We start from the raw sequence: 18,291 nt of genomic DNA, 5'->3' as shown, positions 1-18,291 counted from the left end.
AAAAAGGATAAAAGACCAGTGGAAGTTTAGTGACTCTCCATGCAGCAAAAACACTAATTGGGAAACAAAATAGGAAAACTCTCTGTTTATATCACTATAGTATCAGGAATTGTACAAGCAGTGGTCACCTGGATAACTTATATCTGACAATCCACGTTGACTATCAGTTAGACAGTATAGTAACAATATGTGAGAAGACAAAGTATAGAATACTCCTACTAAACTAGAATTCAGCAGACTGTTAAAAAATGAAAGGATTAAAGAAATAGAAGCAGACTGTAGAGTTAGTTTCAGAAGAGAACCTGACTCAGGAATAAACAAATTTGGTAAAATGATGAGAAGCAAATTTAAGTGCACATACAGAAAAACGAGTTGACCAAAACTCCAGAGGAAAAGTATGGAGGTAGGTGTACTCCCTGGGGACATGTTAAGACCACATGATTTTATATTTATTCCTGGGATTCCAGAATATTACTTCACTCAAGTTCAGAAACATGGGAGTCATACCTGATACTTCCCTCCTCTCATTATTTCCCATGACCAACCATTACCAACTCTTATCCGTCCTATCTCAAAAATTCATCTTAAAATCATCTTCCTCTCTCCATCACTGATGAATTTATTAGTCCAAGCCTCCATCATCTCTTACCCGGATTCAAGTGTCTCCTTTATGTATCTTTCATTCTCCTCTAAAAGCTCCAGTCCATTCTCCACACAACTGCCAGAGAGGTCTTTGCAAATGTCAATGGGTCACATCACTTTCCGGGTTACACCTCTAAGGCCTTCTCCTCACACTTGAAGCACAGGCTCTTTAGCCCGCCCTCAAAGCCGTAAGTGATCCAACACGGGCCTGCCTTCCCTGATACAAGGTCTAGGAAACAAGGGATTTCTGCCATCTTGCCCACCAGTCTATCCCAGTAGCTAGGACTGTGTGGCACATCACATATCCAAATGGGTTCCCTGAATGAATGAACGCTAGTTCCTTTAGAACCAAAAAGTGTTAGTTACCCATTTCTTGAGGGAGATGGTCTTGCTGAGAAGTCAGAGCCCTTTCCTGACCAAAGAATGGGATATGGTAATTAAAAATATGTATGCTTTCCCATAGTGAATGAAAAGCCAAGAAAAGGAAAGACAGAGGATGATGTGTTGTGCAACCCAAAGAGTGCAGTGCATGAGCAAGGCTGGGGGTGCAAACACGGGAAGAAGTGAATTGGGGAAGGAAGGGAGTTATGTAAAAATTAAATCATGGGCAAGAAAGTGCGGAAAGATGGGAAATATACAAAAAACATACAGTAAGAGCAGGGAGGGGAAAAGAGAAGTTTAAAAATAACTGTGCACGTAAGAAGGAGTGGACAGGATCCTGGGAGGAATATTGAAGTGGTCAGTGACAGTGGACAGTTCGCAATGAAGCCTGTGGGGCTCGGCAACATGCTTAACATAGCAAACACACTTTGCTACTGGACCAACAGTCAGGTGGGCGGGGCGGCAGGACTGGGCTGAGCCATGCAGGGCCACTGCCAGAGGACGGAGGCACATCAGGACAAGGGAAAGACCCGGTCCCTCCTGGCTAGTAAGCTATTGACAGTTTCTCATGTGGAGAGAAATTAATCATTTAAACAAGACTCGTCCACATAAACGGACTGGTAGACAGAGTCGGCTAGGATGTTGACCATTAGGCGTGAGCACGTAAAGCTCTGATTTTGTGGCCGGAGAGAAGACGTTCTTTTCAGATACTTCCTTTATGCTGTTAATCCTGTTTAAAAACAGCCTTTTGTCCTCTCTGGTGGTGTCAGCATTAGCCATCCCCACAGCAGAGACCAGAGCGCTTGGGCAGTTAGCCGAATGGCTCTGGGGGACACCCAAAAGCTGCTGGTTGGGGAGACAGTTTCCCCTCTTTCCTGAATTGTCATAAGTGTCATTGTCTCACGGTACCTGACCCGCATGCTGCACCCCCACGCTGCTCTGGGGAGGTTTTGTCTCCTTTTGGCTCAGTGGCCATTTCTTCACTTCCCTTCTGTGTCTTCTGCTGTTCTGGTGGGCACATGTACACACGCTCCCATCCCTCTACTCATTCTCTCTCTCTCTCTCTCTCCCTCTTCTTCTCCATCTGGATTTCTCTTTGGCCTCTCTCTGTTCCCTTTGCTTTGTAACTTGGGCTCTAAGGATAACTCTTGGTTCAGAAAAATGAAGTGTCCCTCAGGGACCCTCAGAAAGCCCGGAGGAAGACCCTGTTTCTCTACCTGTTCCCTTCGAGCTCGCACACGTAGGTCACCACCGGGGACCAGTCGAAGGCCCCTGGCTCCTTCTTTAGCCACTTCTGCAGCTCCTGCAGGTTCTGCTCGGTGTAGTCGGTGGCAATGATCTCCTTGAAGGATTCGCACGCAGAGAGGAGCTGGTAGATGGTGGGGCCAGAGCCAATGTCGATCAGGAGGTCGCCCTTCACGCCATCTGGTTCAGAAGAGGGAACAAGGAAAGGGATGAGGCCTCACGTGACAGTGGACGGAGCAGGTTTGCCCTGTTTTCACGGAGACTGTGCCCGAAAGTCCCAAAGACGAAGCATCTCTCTACTCACTCCTCTTCCCTCAAAGTCTTTTGTTGTTTTTTAACATGATTGCATTTTCCATTGTCCAATCCAAGCTGGAAACATGTTGCTGGAATAGTTTTAGGTGTAGGGGAAGGCAGAAAAGATTGACATCAGGTGTACAGACCTTTAATCCAGAACGACTGTGACACAGAGAATGTAAAAACCATTAAGAAACACTTTGGGGAAGTTAAAATTTTGTTTTTGGTTTTGGCTTTGGTTTTGGGGGGGGGGGGTTGAAAGTTAAATTTAGAAAAAATTGAGTTTTTATGTCTCTCTCCAAAAAGCATCCAATTCTTCATGTATTGGGAGGTTTTTGTCTCGTGCACATGTACAACATTCCTTTGAGTTAGGAACGGAATAAGTATTAGAATCTCCATTTCTTAAGTGGCCCATCGTGGTTAAATGGCTGGCTCTGGTCATCTAGTAAACTGATGTAAAATCAAGGGCAGAACTCCTGCGTTTTGGTTTTCATTTTGCACAATTGAATGAGACCACGCATAAAAAAGCACTTTGTAAGTTGTAAGATACCCCGATCAACATTAGTTTTCATTCTCGTTAAATAAATGCCTGATGCCAAAAGGACTATCTATCATGTAGCAATGCCTAGGCACCAACCCAGCAGTGCCCTGAGATTCTATTTATATAAATCGCATTTTGGTGGGGAGACATAGGGATAACACATAAACTTACCTAGGCAGAATATCTTGAAAAGATTTTTCAGAAGATGCCTAAGAATCTCATTTTCTGCCGAGTGTCTTGACCCAAAGTTGTAATATTTTTCTAGGTAATCCCGAGGGTTGAAATGGCTCAGATAAGCATCCTTGGAGGTGAAGCTAGATGCCATTGTTTCCTTCTCCTGTGTCCACTGCTCTCTCTTTCTCGCTCTCCTCCAGAATCCAGGGAGTCACCCTGAAGAAGTTGTCTTTTTAAGTCTCAGGCTTCAATCCTTCTTCTATTAGTCCAACCTACCCCTTAGAGACGGATATTTGGTTAAACACTAACTGACAGAAACATCCAAGAATGTTCTGGCTGTTCTGGGAAGTGATGAAATTTTTGGGTAAGGGAACCTAGGAGAAGTGGGTGTGTGAAGGGGAGGGCCATGAGCTGTATGCAATTCTCTGCCAAGGGGTGAAGTTCAACTGCAGGAGAAAGCATCTGGGCTCATCAGGGAAATCATTTGACTCATAGAAGAACCACTAAGGTTAGAGAGGTGTGTCGTGTCCCCAGAGAACCATCAGCTCTTGTAATGATTTTCCCAAAAGAGGGCCACGAAGAATGATTTAAATTTAACAGACTTAAAGAAAGAAAAGAGGAGGATTAGGAAATGTCTTTAAGGGCTAAGAAATGTTGGCTAGAGAAGGAATCGCAGAAGAAATGTACAAAGAGGGTAGAAAAGCAATTTTAAAAACTGGATGAGTCGTCCTCCATTGTCCAGGCAAGCGCACCCCGTGATCCTCGTCTCCCGCTCCTACACCCTCCTTCCCTCCCTGTCCATCGGCACAGTCCCAAAGCTACCAGTTCTCAGTAACTGGCAACTACCTCTTCACCAGGCTTCCCCACTCATTTCAATCTATTGAAATCCTAATTGTCCTTTCAAAGTGAAATGTAAGTGCTCTCCTTTTTTTAAGAATTCCTTGTATTTCCTTTTCTGAAACTCACATCGCCCTTAGAATTTGCTCACCCAGCAATGCCCTTGATTTTGTCGTGTCATATATGTTTTTGGTTTAGTCTATGTCAATCCTTCTTCCCAAACTAATTTTTTACAGGAACGATTCAGGAAGCCACCAGCTCCTTTAGGTCAAGGACTATGGCTCAGTTCTCTTTTTGCCCCTTGCCTATCACATCTATGTAATAGGTGTTCAAAACACTGGTTGATGAGTTGACTATTGTCATGTTGCAACAAATGCAATCGCAGTGAGTTCCCTATATTCCATGGCTGATGACTTACGAGGGGCCCATCTGGCTACAAAGAAGAGAAACTTGCTCCAAGAAGTTCAAGTGAGAAGGGAATGATTAGTAGAATATAATGGAAACACACTGGGCCCCTGGGTGGCTCAGCACATAACTTTGGCTCAGGTCATGATCTCATGGTTTGAGGTTGAGCCCTACATCGGGCTCTGTCCTGACATCTCAGAGCCTGGAGTCTGCTTCTAGATCTGTGTCTCCTCTCCCTGTCCCTCCCTTGCTCATACTGTCTCTTTCTCTCTCTCAAAAATAAACATTAAAAAAATAATGGAAAAAAATTGCAGGGGATCTCATTGAGTCTCATCAACTGAAAAAATCATTAGATGGCTACTTTCTATCTCCCTCTCTCACTGCCTTTCTCTCCCTCCTTCTCTCTTTCTTTTGTCTCTCTTTGGAGGTGTAGGGGTATTGATTCTCTCTCTCTGAAAACTGGCTTCTCTTGCTCATCTATTACACCCTATTGATTCTCTCTCTCATTACACCCTGCTCCATTCTGACTTATCCAAATGGTGGTCTCTACACCTGACCTTACAGTCTTTTAAACCGTCTCCTCGCAGCTGGCTAACTAGGTCTGCATGGTCCAAATCCAGAGACCTTAGAGGGAGAATCTGTCTGGTCCAGTATGGGTCAGTCATTGATGCTTCCCAGTAAGCGTTGGGGTAGTAAAAGGGATCTGTGTGACATTAAGACTGCTTATTATGAAGACTTAGATCATATAGACAAATTGTTTCAGATTAGTGTGACTATTGGAACGTCAAAAGTCAAATCACAGATTGGAAGGATGTAGAATCGATACGAGGTGTCCCTGTGAGTGGCTCAGAGGCCCCACTGCTGTGATGCTGATATTTCCTGCTTCTCCCAACCGCCCTGGTAGTGGGGTACAGCCACCAGGGAGCATCCAGAACTCAAAGTCGAAAGATACAAATTGCCATCCAGATTGGCCACCAACAGTTTAGATGACAGTGCGCTGTTAGAAAAACTAACTTTTGAGATTCTGAAGCCCCAGCTTTGGTCTATAAAATGGGGATAATAATATAGGAGAAGAGAAAATTTTTTCTTTCCTTTCTTGGGGTCTCTGTCTAGGCCTAAGTATTAAACCGACATGAGATAGATTAATAGGAGAAATGCATGTGAAGCTGTGTAATATTTTACATGGGAGGCTTCACAAGAGAATGAAGACCTCCAGATGTGAACAGAGTGAGGAGCTTTCCTGTCTTTAGATGAGGAGACAATCGATTTGTGGAGAACTGACAAGACAAAGGGGTTTGGCCTAGGGGTAGTAAATGATAAAGAAGTAACTAAGAAAGGAAAGATTGGCTTAATAAGGTTTGTACGATTTCTCAGCCCCACATTTCCTGTCTCTGGTGATAAGACTCTTCCTTTCTCCTTGTACAGGGACTTTTCACATGGGACTTTCATCTCCAGCTTTCAGGAAGAAAAAGGAGGATCAGATCACCCTTCCCATACCTACTGTTTTTTAAATGCCTTTAATTGAAAATAATCAAATGCCAAAGTGGCATGTTTTGGGGTGATATATTTTGGTTTTCTTCCATAGTATCTATTCTGTTCAATGTGCTCTGTTCAAGGTATTGAGAAACTTAATTTACAGTTTCCCTTACACTGAGTCCTTGCCTTGGGAAATGTCTGTCCCTCTTTCCACCCAGGGGTCTGTTTAACAGGGAACTTTAAACATAGTGGTTATGTAGCTTATATGAGGCCTTGATACAGGATACCCCTTGCTCCCTCACCCCGTCACTCATTTTTCCCTACCCTTTTCAGAAGCTGCCAGGATTGATGGTCAGAATCAGATTTCACTATAGATAGAAACCTGCTCCCCATGTTGGCTGGCTGTCCACTCTTCCATGAACGTCTGTTATAATTATGAACGTATGAATATATAAATACACACATGTGAAAACCTAGTTCCCAAATCAACAGCCTCTGGAAGCTGTTTTAGAAGGAAAGGTTTCTTTTCTTCTTAGGATTAACATATACTCTATGAAAACAAATTATTTAATCATATAAAACAAAGGCCAGGTGTTTAAATCAGATCCTGAACAGTTCAAACAAAAATTGAAACATGTGGTTTAATTCATTATCCCAAACTGAACTTTTTCCTTTTTCTTTCTAAATGGCCCACTATGGAATTTTTCTCAGAAGCAATTAAACTGAAATCCCCAAATCCTTTCCTTAGCAATTGCTTAAAAAAACAAGAACTCCGTATCCCATGTCCAAGAAAGATGTATAAATGAAATGCTGCCTGCTTTATTCTGATTATTTGGAGTCTCCGGAAGTCTTATTTTCCTTTTGGATACGAATAAAGGAACAACTCAATATCCCAGTGGCGAACATGGGACCAGCCGTTGAGCAGAGTTGCAACACTACCCTCATAGGCATCGAAGGGCACATCTGCTTATCCACTGGCCTCCCCACTGGAACTAGATTCCAGGGTGATTCTCACAGGCTTCAGTGAGCAAAGAAATTTATAATGCCTTGGGCATTGGCTTGGAAAGGCAATCCTTTCATGTGGACAAAATGTAGTGAAGACATAGTTCCAAAATCAATAGCCTCTGGAAGGAACCAAGAACAAGAAGGAAATAGGAAGGGAGGAAGCAAGGCCAGTAGAGTGAAAAGGAGGGAGGGAAGGAAGGAAGGAAGGAGGGATGGAAGGACTCAAGAAAGCCCGTCACTCCCACATAGCCCGGGAGCTCGGTCCCCTGTAGCTCTTCCCATGTGGTCAGCTGATAAAACATTTGCTTCATTACCTCAGGCCACGACCTCATGAGAAAATAGTTCTGCAATACTAATGTGCAAAAGATCAAGGTCTAGGTGAAAAAAAGAATGAAGAACGAGTAAGGATACTAACTTGTGCGTAATATTAATGGACGCATAAAAAATAATGTCACGTGTGGTTAAAAGCAAGCAAGATAGAATTAAAATATACAAACACAATAGCCTATAAATTTCACGGGAGGGTAAAGACATGGGAATGAGGTGTTCTAGATCTTTGAATTGCCCAGGAAGGTAAAAGTACTGATTATCTTTAGACTTTGCTAAGTAGATTATGCAGGTTATAATTCCCGGCAGGTGGTTAAACCGCTGCCCGTGCTTCCTGAGCCTGGAAATCCTCTCTGGTTGTAGGAGTATGTTTGGTCCCTACACAGAGCAGGTCAGGAAAGCTGTGCAGCAGCCCTGGGGCCCGCCCTCGGTGACAGGGGAGAGTCGCTGAATGACTGACTATAAGGGCGTCCTCGGTCCTGGCGTAGGAATGCCCAAACAGACTCTATGTACTCGCACAGAGGCCCCCAGGAGGAGTGAGCCCCGGTCGCCCACCCCAGGAACCGGTTCATGAATGGGGTCTGATTGCCTTCCTTTCTTTCTCTGTCTCACATGCCCCAACCCTCACCAATGCTTTGTGGGACCAAAGTAAAATACCTATACTCCAATTTCAGGCACCACAAAAATAACACAGTCAAATTGGTAGAGGAGAGGAATGGAATGACAAAAAAGAAAAAAAAAATTAATTCAGAAGAAGGCAAGAACCAAGGGAGACAAAGAAAAAAACCCAAAACATAGACCCATAGGACAAATATAAAGCATAAAATAAGAAGGCAATTGATGGAGACTTATAAATGGATAAAAACATCAGTAAAAACATGTAATATGTGAGCAGCAGGATTCCTCAACCAGACTTAGTGAATGTATGTAAAATACTGCACTCAACCCCTACACATGTGTTTTAAGAATACAGAGTGCATTAAAAATTACCATATAGCGGGGTGCCTGGGTGGCTCACTCGGTTGGGCGTCCGACTTCAGCTCAGGTCATGATCTCACAGATTGTGAGTTCAAGCCCCGTGTCGGGCTCTGTGCTGACAGTTCAGAGCCTGAAGCCTGCTTCGGATTCTGTGCTTCCCTCTCTCTCTCTCTCTCTCTGCCCCTTCCCTACTCACCCTCTGTCTCTCTCTCCTTCAAGAATAAACAAACATTAAAGAAAATTTTTTTAATAAAAATAAAAATTACCATATAGTGGCTTACAAAGCAACCCTCCACATGTTTCAAAGGACTGAAATGATACGGAATACATTCTTTGACCAACGTGTTGAAGTTAAAAGTCAAAAAATCAAAAAGATAACTAGAACATTCTTATTTGTTTGGAAGTTAAGAAATGTACCAATAAATAGCCTGTGGCCCTCAAAACAGAATAATAGTGAACATTATAAAATAGTTTGGACCAGAATTTGTGAGTTGAAGCCAACAGAGTATTCAAGGGGGAACTCTAATCCTCAACTGTAAATCCTAATAACATAAATGGGGTTGTGGAGTTAGGAAAAGAACAGCAAACAGACATGAATAGAAAGAAAATAATATCATAGAGAAGAAACTAATGAAATAAAAAGCTAAAATGCAATAGGAAAGGTCAACAAGGCTCAAAAATAGTCTCTCTGAAAAGACTAACCTAATTAGCAAATTTCTGTTTGTACTGATCAAGAGGGGAAAAAAGAAGGAAAAGACACATACACCCAATGTCAAGAGTGAAAATGGAAACCTCCTGGCAGATGGTGCAGACATTCCAAAGATGGCTATTAGTTATCGTGAATAACTTTATGCCAAACTACTGAATATTCAGATGGAGACGGTCCCAAGTAAATTTTCAACACATGCAAAAGCCTGGACTGACCTGTAACCATCAGAGAACTTAAGTTGAATGTTGTTTCCACGTGGTACCCTCATGACAGATGGCTTCACAAGGGAGTTCTAGCGTATAGTCAAGGAATCAATAATTTCATTCTTACACAAACTCTCTCAGAGAATAGAAAATGAGAAAACACCCCTCCACTAATTTTATACTTTTAGCAAAACACTAACCCCAAGGTTATTTATGAGAAAGAAAGATTACAAGCTGAAAATCACTCATGAACACAACGACGAAAATCCTAAACAAATTCTTGTCTAGTCCATAAAATCACCAATACTTAATATGGTGCTTACTAGGTATAGACACTGGATTAAGCATTTTGGACATGTTACTAAACCTTCCAATAGTTCTGTGACTTAGGTACTGTTATCCCAATTTCAGCAAGGCACAGAGAGGTTAAGTGCCCTGCCCAGGGCACACTGCTCGGTAGTTGTGTAGCTGGAGTTCAGACCTCCAACGGTCTGAGAAGACAGCCTATTCCTTTAGTACTTACACTATGACCAAGGCGGTTTATTGCAGGAGTACAAGGCATTTTAACATTTAAAACTCAATTAATGTAAAGGTACCTGGGTGGCTCAGTTGGTTAAGCATCAGACTCTTGACTTTGGTGCAGGTCTTACCTCGATCTCATGGTTTGCAAGATCAAGCCCCACATCAGTTCCTGTGCTGATCAGGCAGGGGCTGCTTGGGATTCTGTCTCTCCTTGCCCCTCCTCCACTCATTCTCTCAACATCAATAAATAAACTTAAAAAAATAATTAATGTAGACATCCTATTTACATATTTAAGGAGAAAGGCTTTCTGATCATTCAGTAGATATATGGGGGGGGCGGAGCTCAAAATCCACATCCATTCACAAGAGCAGCAATAAAAACCTCTTGGCAAATGGCGAGTAGGACGGAACTTTTTTCATGTGAGACGGAACTTTTTTCACGTGTAAAGGATTATCTACAAAAACTTCAACAAACATCACACTTCATGATGACACGTTTAAAAGCTTTCCCTCTGTCTTAAGGACAGAAACAAGAATGCTAACAATTACCAATTTTTCTTTCTTTTGTCTTAACGATTACCAAGTTTATTCAACATTCTACAAGGGTTCTTGGACAGCACTGTAGGTAAGAAAAATAAATAAAAGGTATAAGCATCAGAAATGAAAAAGACAAAATTGTTCTTAAAAACAGATAATGATGATATATAGAGAAAATTTTAAATAATCTACAAAAAAACTAGAATACAAGAATCTAGCAAAATTTCTGGATACAAAGTGAATATAAAAAATTAAATTCATTTCTAACCAGCAACGGCTGTAAAATGAAATTTAAAACAGAGTTCATGCACAATGGCATTAAAAAATGAGAAGTACCTAGGAGTAAATCCAACAAAATATGTACAAGACATTAATGGAGAAAATTATAAAATTTTATTAAAAGACATTAAGGAAGACCTAAATAAATGGAGAAATAGACCACTTCACGAACTGAAGGACTCAACATTGTAAAGATGTCATTTCTCTCCAAATTGATTTATAGACTCAATAAAATCCCAATTAAAATACCAATAGGTTTTTGTTGGGACTTGACAAGCCAGCTCTAAAATTTATATGACAGTGCCAAGGGCCAAGAGTAGCTACTCGTGAAGAAGAAAAATAAGTTAGGAGGGCCGGCTTTACCAGACATAATACTTACTATAAAGCTATAGTAATGAAGACTGTATGGTATCAGTATAAGGACCTACAAATAGACTAATGAAGTAGTAGAGACCCCACAAGCAGACCCATAACTTTATCAACATTTGATATACAGCAGAGGTGATATCCCGGATTAGGAGGGGGTAAGACAGACTTTTCAATAAATAGTGCCAAAGTAATCAAGTATCCTTAGGAGAGAAGAGGGAATGAGACCTTCTCTTTATACTAGACACAAAAATCAGTTCAGGTGCATTAAAAACCATAGATGAAGAGTAAAACTCTAAGGATTTAGAAGGTAATATACAAGAAGACCTTCATGACCTTAGGGGTAGAGAAGGATTTCTTAAACCGGATACAAAAAACCATTCATCGGAAATTTGAGATTTTGTAAATTTGGGTATATTACAATGAAGAACATCTGTTCAACCAAAGACACATGAAGAGAGTAGAGAGGCCTGCCACAGAGTGGGAAAAGATCCCACAACTCAGAAACCAAAAAAGGACCAGGACCCAGAATTTATTAAGAACGTCTGTGAGCCAAAATGGAAATACAGAACAACCCAAAATTTGAACAGATCCTTTTTTATAAGAAAGAAAATCCAAAGGGCCAATAAACCTATGAAAAGACGCTGAATCTCATCAGCGAAATACAAACTGAGTCACGATGAGATACGCCTACACAGCCATCAGACGGGCAAAAACCTGCCGGTACCAAGGACCTTGATCACAGATATATTCATGTATTTCTAGTGGGCAAATAAATTGGTGCCCCATTCTGGAAAACAGGCTGGCATGAACTAGACTTCAGTTGGGCATACCCCGTCCCCACCAATTGCACACCCAGGCTCACATGTAGACACGTGACTGTTCTTAGCTGCATCGTTTGAAATAGCCCCCAGCTAGAAACAACCTAAATGTCCTGCAACCGTAGAAGAAATAAGTCGGAGTATACAGCGATGAAATTGCACCAATTACAACTGTCGGCATCAACATGATGGTTCTCTGAAGACGGAGGGAGGGAGAGAAACAAGCTCAAGACAGGCTACAGTAAACGATCATGTCCAGTGATCATAAAGGAGGGGCAGATTATAGAGAAAAGCAGTCATTCCCTTAGTCAGGGGGCTGGTTGGCTTTGGAGGGGAAGGAGGGGGCGCCCCGGCGGGAGAAGGGGGTGCTACTAAGACCTGCAGTGTTCTAGATCTCAGCTTGGGGAGGCCAGTTACCTGCTGTTCATTTTATATTAATCTTCAGACTGTATGTAAATGTTTTATGAACCTTTCTCTATGTGATCAATCTCACGATTAAATAAAAATCATTCAGGGACGCCTGGGGGGCTCAGCCGGTCGAGCGTCCAACTTCGGCTCAGGTCATGATCTCAGAGTCGGGCTCTGTGCTGACAGCTCGGAGCCCGGAGCCTGCTTCCGATTCTGGGTCTCCCCCGCTCTCTGCCCCTCCCCCACTCCTGATCTGTTTCTGTCTCAATAATAAATACACATAAAAAATTAAAAATAAAATAAAATAAAGAAATAAGCATTCCGCATGTCTAGATGCAGGACAGCTTTTGAAACAAGCACAGATGTAGAGACGAAGGGTCCGGGGTCACACAGGTGCCCCCAAGTGTCCCCGGTGAGGCTTTTACCCCATTTCGCCCAACGGGGTTATAGCACTCAAGGGCAGCGGAGGATAAATGGCCGTTTCAACAAAAATGGGGCAAGAAAGGCAGGGAACGTACCAGAAACTACCACTCAAGCTTCTCCAACGCTGGAAAAAGTCCTTCTGTGCTTCAGACATCAAGGCCTCCCTTAGATCAGAGGCCCGGGATGCTCCAGAAACCATTCAGTCTCCCGTAGGCAGTGATCTCTCCTTTTTCTCAGTGGCTTTTGCTTATCTCCAAGAAAGGGCCGCACCCCCAGGTACCCCGCAGCAATTAGGAGCCTGCATCTGCTGCCTGGAGGGTGGGGTCCGCTTCGCTGCGGGGAAGGGCCTCCACGGAGCCTCTTCCTGGGTCTCTGCTCAGACCAGACCTGAGGCCAGGTGTGAGGCCTGAGGCCGGAATCCAAGCCAAATCGAGCAGCTCCCAGAGTTAGAGGAACCGACAATGTGGAGCCCTTCGTGTGCTTGGTAATTAATAACAAATAAACAAAATTACAAGCAAAATGATAACTCATCAGATTTGAGGTGGCCCCACAGGGCCTGCTTTAGGTTTTTATGAATACGGATGGCGAGTCCAGGGATGATTAATCTGAGCCTTAGTTGCAGGGAGGCGGCGGGGCCCTTTCCCCAAGTCCGTCCCCTCTCGGCTGCCCTCTCCTGTTAGAGTCACGGCCCCTGCGGGGAGGAAAGTAGGCTGCTCCCTCAGAAGGCGAGGGAGCCGCATGTCGGCATTTCTTAGGGTTCTAACAGCACATCCCCTCGTGAAACTTTGGGTTTTCAACTCAAAGCCACACGGTTATTGGTTCAGCCAGAAACTCGAGTTCTCTGCTTCTCTGTACTCCTGATTACCAGATTTCTTTTTTATGTTTATTTATTTCTGAGAGACAGAGTACAAGTGGGAGAGGGACAGAGAGAGAGGGAGACACAGGATCCGAAGCAGGCTCCAAGGCTCTGAGCGTTCAGCCCAGAGCCCGACGCAGGGCTTGAACCCACGAACAACAAGAAAAATGACCTGAGCCACCCAGGTGCCCTGAGTCTCCAAATTTTAAACTGGCCACTGAACCCATTGCCTGGGTTCCTGGAAGCTTTGAGGACGCAGGAGAAGAGAGATACCCAGGGTGGGGGCAGTTGAGGGAAGAGAAGGAGATTCCTTAGCCTCAGCTGGGGCCAGTTCCATAATCCAGCAAAGAGGTGCCCAGCCTCAACTTACCCCCATGGCACGGTTTGTGAACCACAGCAGGATGGCACTGGGGGTGGAGGGCTTTGTGGCTGCAGGTGGCCGGCTTGCTGGCGGTCAGCATGGGGCCAGCAGTAATGACAAAGCCTGTGAGGCTGAAAATCAGGGTGGGGCCTCAACAACACCCCCCTGGCAAAAGCTGAGAACTGGGGGGGGGGGCTTCTGAGCGAAACAGCTGATTCTGCTTTGCCCCTCTGTGGAGGGGTGGCCCTTGGTCATGTGCTTACTCAGGATGCTTGCTACAGTCTGATTTAGGTCTATCATCTCCCTTCCATTGACCTCGCCTCTGCCTTGCTTCCTGCTAATTACCATTCACGGCATAATGTATATACTTGGAACACCTGTCCGTCCAGGCTAATGGATTTCACTCTTTCCCCCCCGTGTTCAATACGGATGCGAAAAAGCAACTCGTCCCGGTTCTTATGTAGAAAAGCTAGACTAAGACTCGATCTTGGAATTCTGTTGTTCTTGCACTGTCTCCTGTGTGGTTTCTGAGAAACCCTGAGGTCAGGCGATTAGGAAACTGGAAAATCAGCAGTGAAGGCTGACCATGGGGTTTTCAAAATAAGTTGAGGAGAGAGGTCACCGCCCCAGGGGAATCTGATTCCGTGAAGGAACGTCAGCCCAGGAAGTAAAGAGCTGTGACTGTCAGTCTTCAGTCTCCGGTTAGAAAGCTTCGGAAAAGAACAAGCGTAGGGCTCAGGGGACCCCTCCATTCGATCCAGGCACCTTCCACCCGCTCACGGGTTTTCTAAGAGGCTTAGAGCGTGTTCTTTTCTTTATGTGTATTTCTCTGAAACAGGTCCTGCTGTTTTGTATGTATCTATCTTCATTTTCGTCATTTTCACCCTGCCCTTGCCTGCGTGTACCTGTGGGCTGTAACTTCTTGCCACTCCGTGACTTGCATCTCCCCATTTACATATCTACTCCCCCAGGATGGACACCTAGATTGCCTCTAACTCCCCCAAACAACGGTTCTGTAGATGTCTGTGTCCCCTCTCTGCTGACCTTTGTGAGACTTTCCACAGAGTACGTTCCCAGGAGGAGAAACACTGAGACGCAAGCCAATTAGATATTTAATTTTAGTGAGAACCACCAGGTCCCCCTGCCAAGTCTATACCAGTCTACATCCCCACCAGCGGTCCATGGGAGCTCCTACAATCACCAACACACCCATACACACGTCCAACCCCTACCAAAATTCTTGGAATGATCTACCTTACCAGTTTTTGCCAGTCTAATGAAAATACATGAAGTTACACATATTTTTAAGGTAGGCTCCACACCTAACATGGGGCTTGAACGCACCACCCTGAGATCAAGAGTCACATGCTCTACCACTGCACCTTGGAGTAGGCACAAGATGCATTCACATTCCTAGGGCCAGAATCCAACGCCACGGCCTTAGGCAAAGGACCCAAGAAATGGAGTCGGGAGAAGACAAGACAGAAATCAGTGATGACTTGCGCAATCTGCCACAAGATGTTTGCTAACTTTTGGAAATTCCTCTTTGATGAATTTCCTAATCACATCCTTTCTCTTTTTTTTTTCCTTTGGACTTCTTCCTAGTCCAAATTTGCATGTTTTGACTTGGGTATGTTTTGTGTATTCTAGAAGGTATTGGTTCCCTTTTGGTTTTATCCACTGCAAATCTTTCTTCCAGTCTGTCTGCCTGATCACTGGCTCTGGGTCTATCATCCATCAGCAATCTAATCTTTATGTAACCTAGTTAATCAATAGGTAGCCTTATGGTTTTTGTTTTTGAAATTGCGTCTGTTATTTGCTTACAGTCTTAGCCTCTGAATTCCTCTTAAATGTGCCCCGTCACTTGTTAAGGCAACGTGTAGCAGAAAGACGAGAAGGAAAAAGCCCACCCGGAAATGAATTGCCGGCTTCCAGTCTTTCCTCTGGCACACAGTTTTTCATAATCCTGCAGGTCCTAGCCCGGAAAAACTCAACTCTCCGAAGCTTCTGCAGGAATGCGTAGAACTGTTGAGAGAGCCCTTTCAGCTGGCTGGAGACCTGGGCAAGAGCCAGACCGCAGAGCCACGAACAGGGTTGCAGCGGTAAAGGGTGTTCCGCTGGAAGGTTTTCAGACGCACTGGAATGTCTTCTACCGTCCCTCCCATGTTGCTTCCTGACTTCGATCTCTTACTCACATTTTCCCCTGGCCTGGAAAGCCCCGTCCACCTTTCTTTGGCTAAACCTTCCTGTCCTTAAGACTCAACCTAGGCGTAACTTCCAGGAAGCCTTCTGTGACCTCCCTCACCCCCCGCCCCCCACATCTAGGTTAACACACCCCCTCTGTGTGCCCTGGTCCCGTCCTGCTCTCTCTGGTGCAGAACATACCGCGCCAAATTGCAGGGGCCATGTGCCCACCTGACTGAACTTTCTGGAAGAGCTGAAGCCAATTCTCCCGTGTTGTCTTAGCACCAACATGGGACCTGCCTCGGCCTTGGCATGAATAGCTGTCTCGGGGGTCTGCTGGGCGTGCCAGGCCCCGTCCACCGCACTCGGCCCTCCTGCCCCTGCTTCCTGAACTTCGGGGAGATTTTCACTACACTCGAGAGGCGCCCAGCCAGCAAGGGCGCCTCTCCCTTGCTCTGCCATCCAAGGAACCTATGCGCTGGTCCTTCAGCATGAGGATCTGGGTCATCTGGTCCTGGGCGTTAGTTTCTGTTGTGAAAGGGGTGGGGGCAGGGCAGCTGACATATGGCTGAGTGAAGGTCAGTGAAAATCAGGGTCCTCTGGGTGGGCCATGGCCCTCCCCTTCCTGATTCCCACATTCAGAGGTCAGGTTGAACAGGAGAGCAGGCCTCAGACAAGCGAGGTCGAGGGAAGATTGTCCTCCGCCCCATGGACCTTGCAGTCCACCAAGCTCAAGGCTCGACTGCCCCCTTGTGTCCAGAGCATGAAGGACAAGGGAAACAATCCAAAACAGGGGTAGGACTGGTCCCAGGGAGCCATCTTCTGTCCCGCCTCCTTCCCCTGAAGTTCACATTCACATACAGACACACACGGTCAGGTGCACAGCCTGCCCCGTCTTCCAGGGGTGTGACCGCCCCCCTCACTGCCTGCTCTTCCCCCGGAGGTCTGAGTGCCTGGGGCCCTCCTCTAAACAAAACAGGGCTTGAACACTGTAAAGGGGGTTTCTCCAGGGGAGGCTTGTACACAGGATGCGGACAGGCAGGGGGCAGCTCCCGTCGGCTTGCAGACTCTGCACCAGAGGCGTCCTCCCCTACAGCAGTGGAGGGCTCTGTCATGGAGAGGGGACGCTGCTGGGCTGGGCAGGCCCCCCAGGTCCCCCCCAGGTGCCCCACCCCCCCCCAGCGCTGCCAGCGTGCGAGACCCCAGTCTAGGTCTGTCCATCCCTGCAAGGCCCGTTCACTACACCCCCGGAATACAAAACAGGCACGGGCATAGAATGGCCACTTACTCCGTGTCCTGACCCAGGTTCCCCAAACACGCCTGACGTCCCCCAACCCCGTGGCTCCCACCACCCCCCGGCTGCTTCTTCCACCGGAAATGCTCTCAGCACCCCAGCCCACCCCCACCCCCACTGTCTCTTTGCCTGACAGCTGGGTTCCACTGTGAGTTCAAGACTCACTTTAGAGGCGCCTGGGTGGCTCAGTCGGGTGAGTGTCCAGCTCTTGATGGCAGCTCAGGTCATGATCTCACGATCTGTGCACTCGCAGCACAGAGCCTGCTGGGGATTCTCTCTCCCTCTCTCTCCGCCCCTCTCCCACTTGCCCCCTCACTCAAAATAACTAAATGAACTTTAAAAGGAAACACCACCTCTTTGCAATGCCTTCCTTATCTTCCCCAGATTAAGAACGACCTTCCGAGTGCCTTTCCCTCCTCACACTGCTTCCCTACTGCCTGGGAATGAGCCCAGCAAGGATTCTGTCGTATTTATTTTCACCTTCGCAGGGCCTACTAATGGCAGATTCTAAATGAGTATTTACTGATGAATTCCGATTACCCCCTGGAGAGGCTCACGGAGTCCAACACCCTGAGCTACCTTCCCAGCCTTCCTTGCCCCCCACCCACCTGTTCTCTCATAGGCACCCCGCCCTCCAGGCAAGGAAGACATCACACCCCTCACCTGGTACCTTCCCAGGGCTTGTTTCTTAGCAGTAGCATTTCGTCCAGTGGGGGGCACCTTTCCAACCACCCCCCTCTCTTAGAGCTCCTCTTGGCTACTTAACCTGCGTCACCTTCCTCAGTCCCTGAGCCAGAACGCGTCCTGCCCAGTGGCGTGCTTCCTGTCACCGGGCATCTCGGGAGCAAGTCTTGCCTTGCCGTGGGGTCCCAGGTCTAGTCACCGCGTACTTAACAAAAGTGGGGTTTTTTTTGTTACTCTAGTGGATCCACCTCCCGTGAAGCCAAACACAGTGTCCACTCAGTCAGCCCGCAAAGCACGAGTGGTGACTTGAATGTCACGAAACGGAGTCAGTCGCTCCCC

At 45.8% G+C, this 18,291-nt stretch overlaps 1 protein-coding gene across 1 annotated transcript in view; it reads right to left on the bottom strand.

The window, feature by feature from the left end:
* LOC115271763 (nicotinamide N-methyltransferase) overlaps positions 1 to 3,620 on the bottom strand; it is a 16,869-nt gene extending 13,249 nt beyond the window's left edge. Inside the window, exons 1-2 of the mRNA XM_029914712.1 lie at positions 3,275 to 3,620; positions 2,241 to 2,448 (exon numbers count right to left, since the gene is read on the bottom strand). Coding sequence (XP_029770572.1) covers positions 2,241 to 2,448; positions 3,275 to 3,428 — 362 coding nt within the window. The 5' untranslated portion in view covers positions 3,429 to 3,620. The remainder of the gene's footprint in view (positions 1 to 2,240; positions 2,449 to 3,274) is intronic.
* Between the last annotated feature and the right edge of the window lie 14,671 nt (positions 3,621 to 18,291).

This window comes from Suricata suricatta, chromosome 11 (assembly GCF_006229205.1).
Source record: "Suricata suricatta isolate VVHF042 chromosome 11, meerkat_22Aug2017_6uvM2_HiC, whole genome shotgun sequence".
NCBI classification, from domain to species: Eukaryota; Metazoa; Chordata; class Mammalia; order Carnivora; family Herpestidae; genus Suricata; species Suricata suricatta.
The sequence above is the reverse complement of the archived record's forward strand: the minus strand, read 5'-3'. Positions and strand labels throughout refer to the sequence as shown.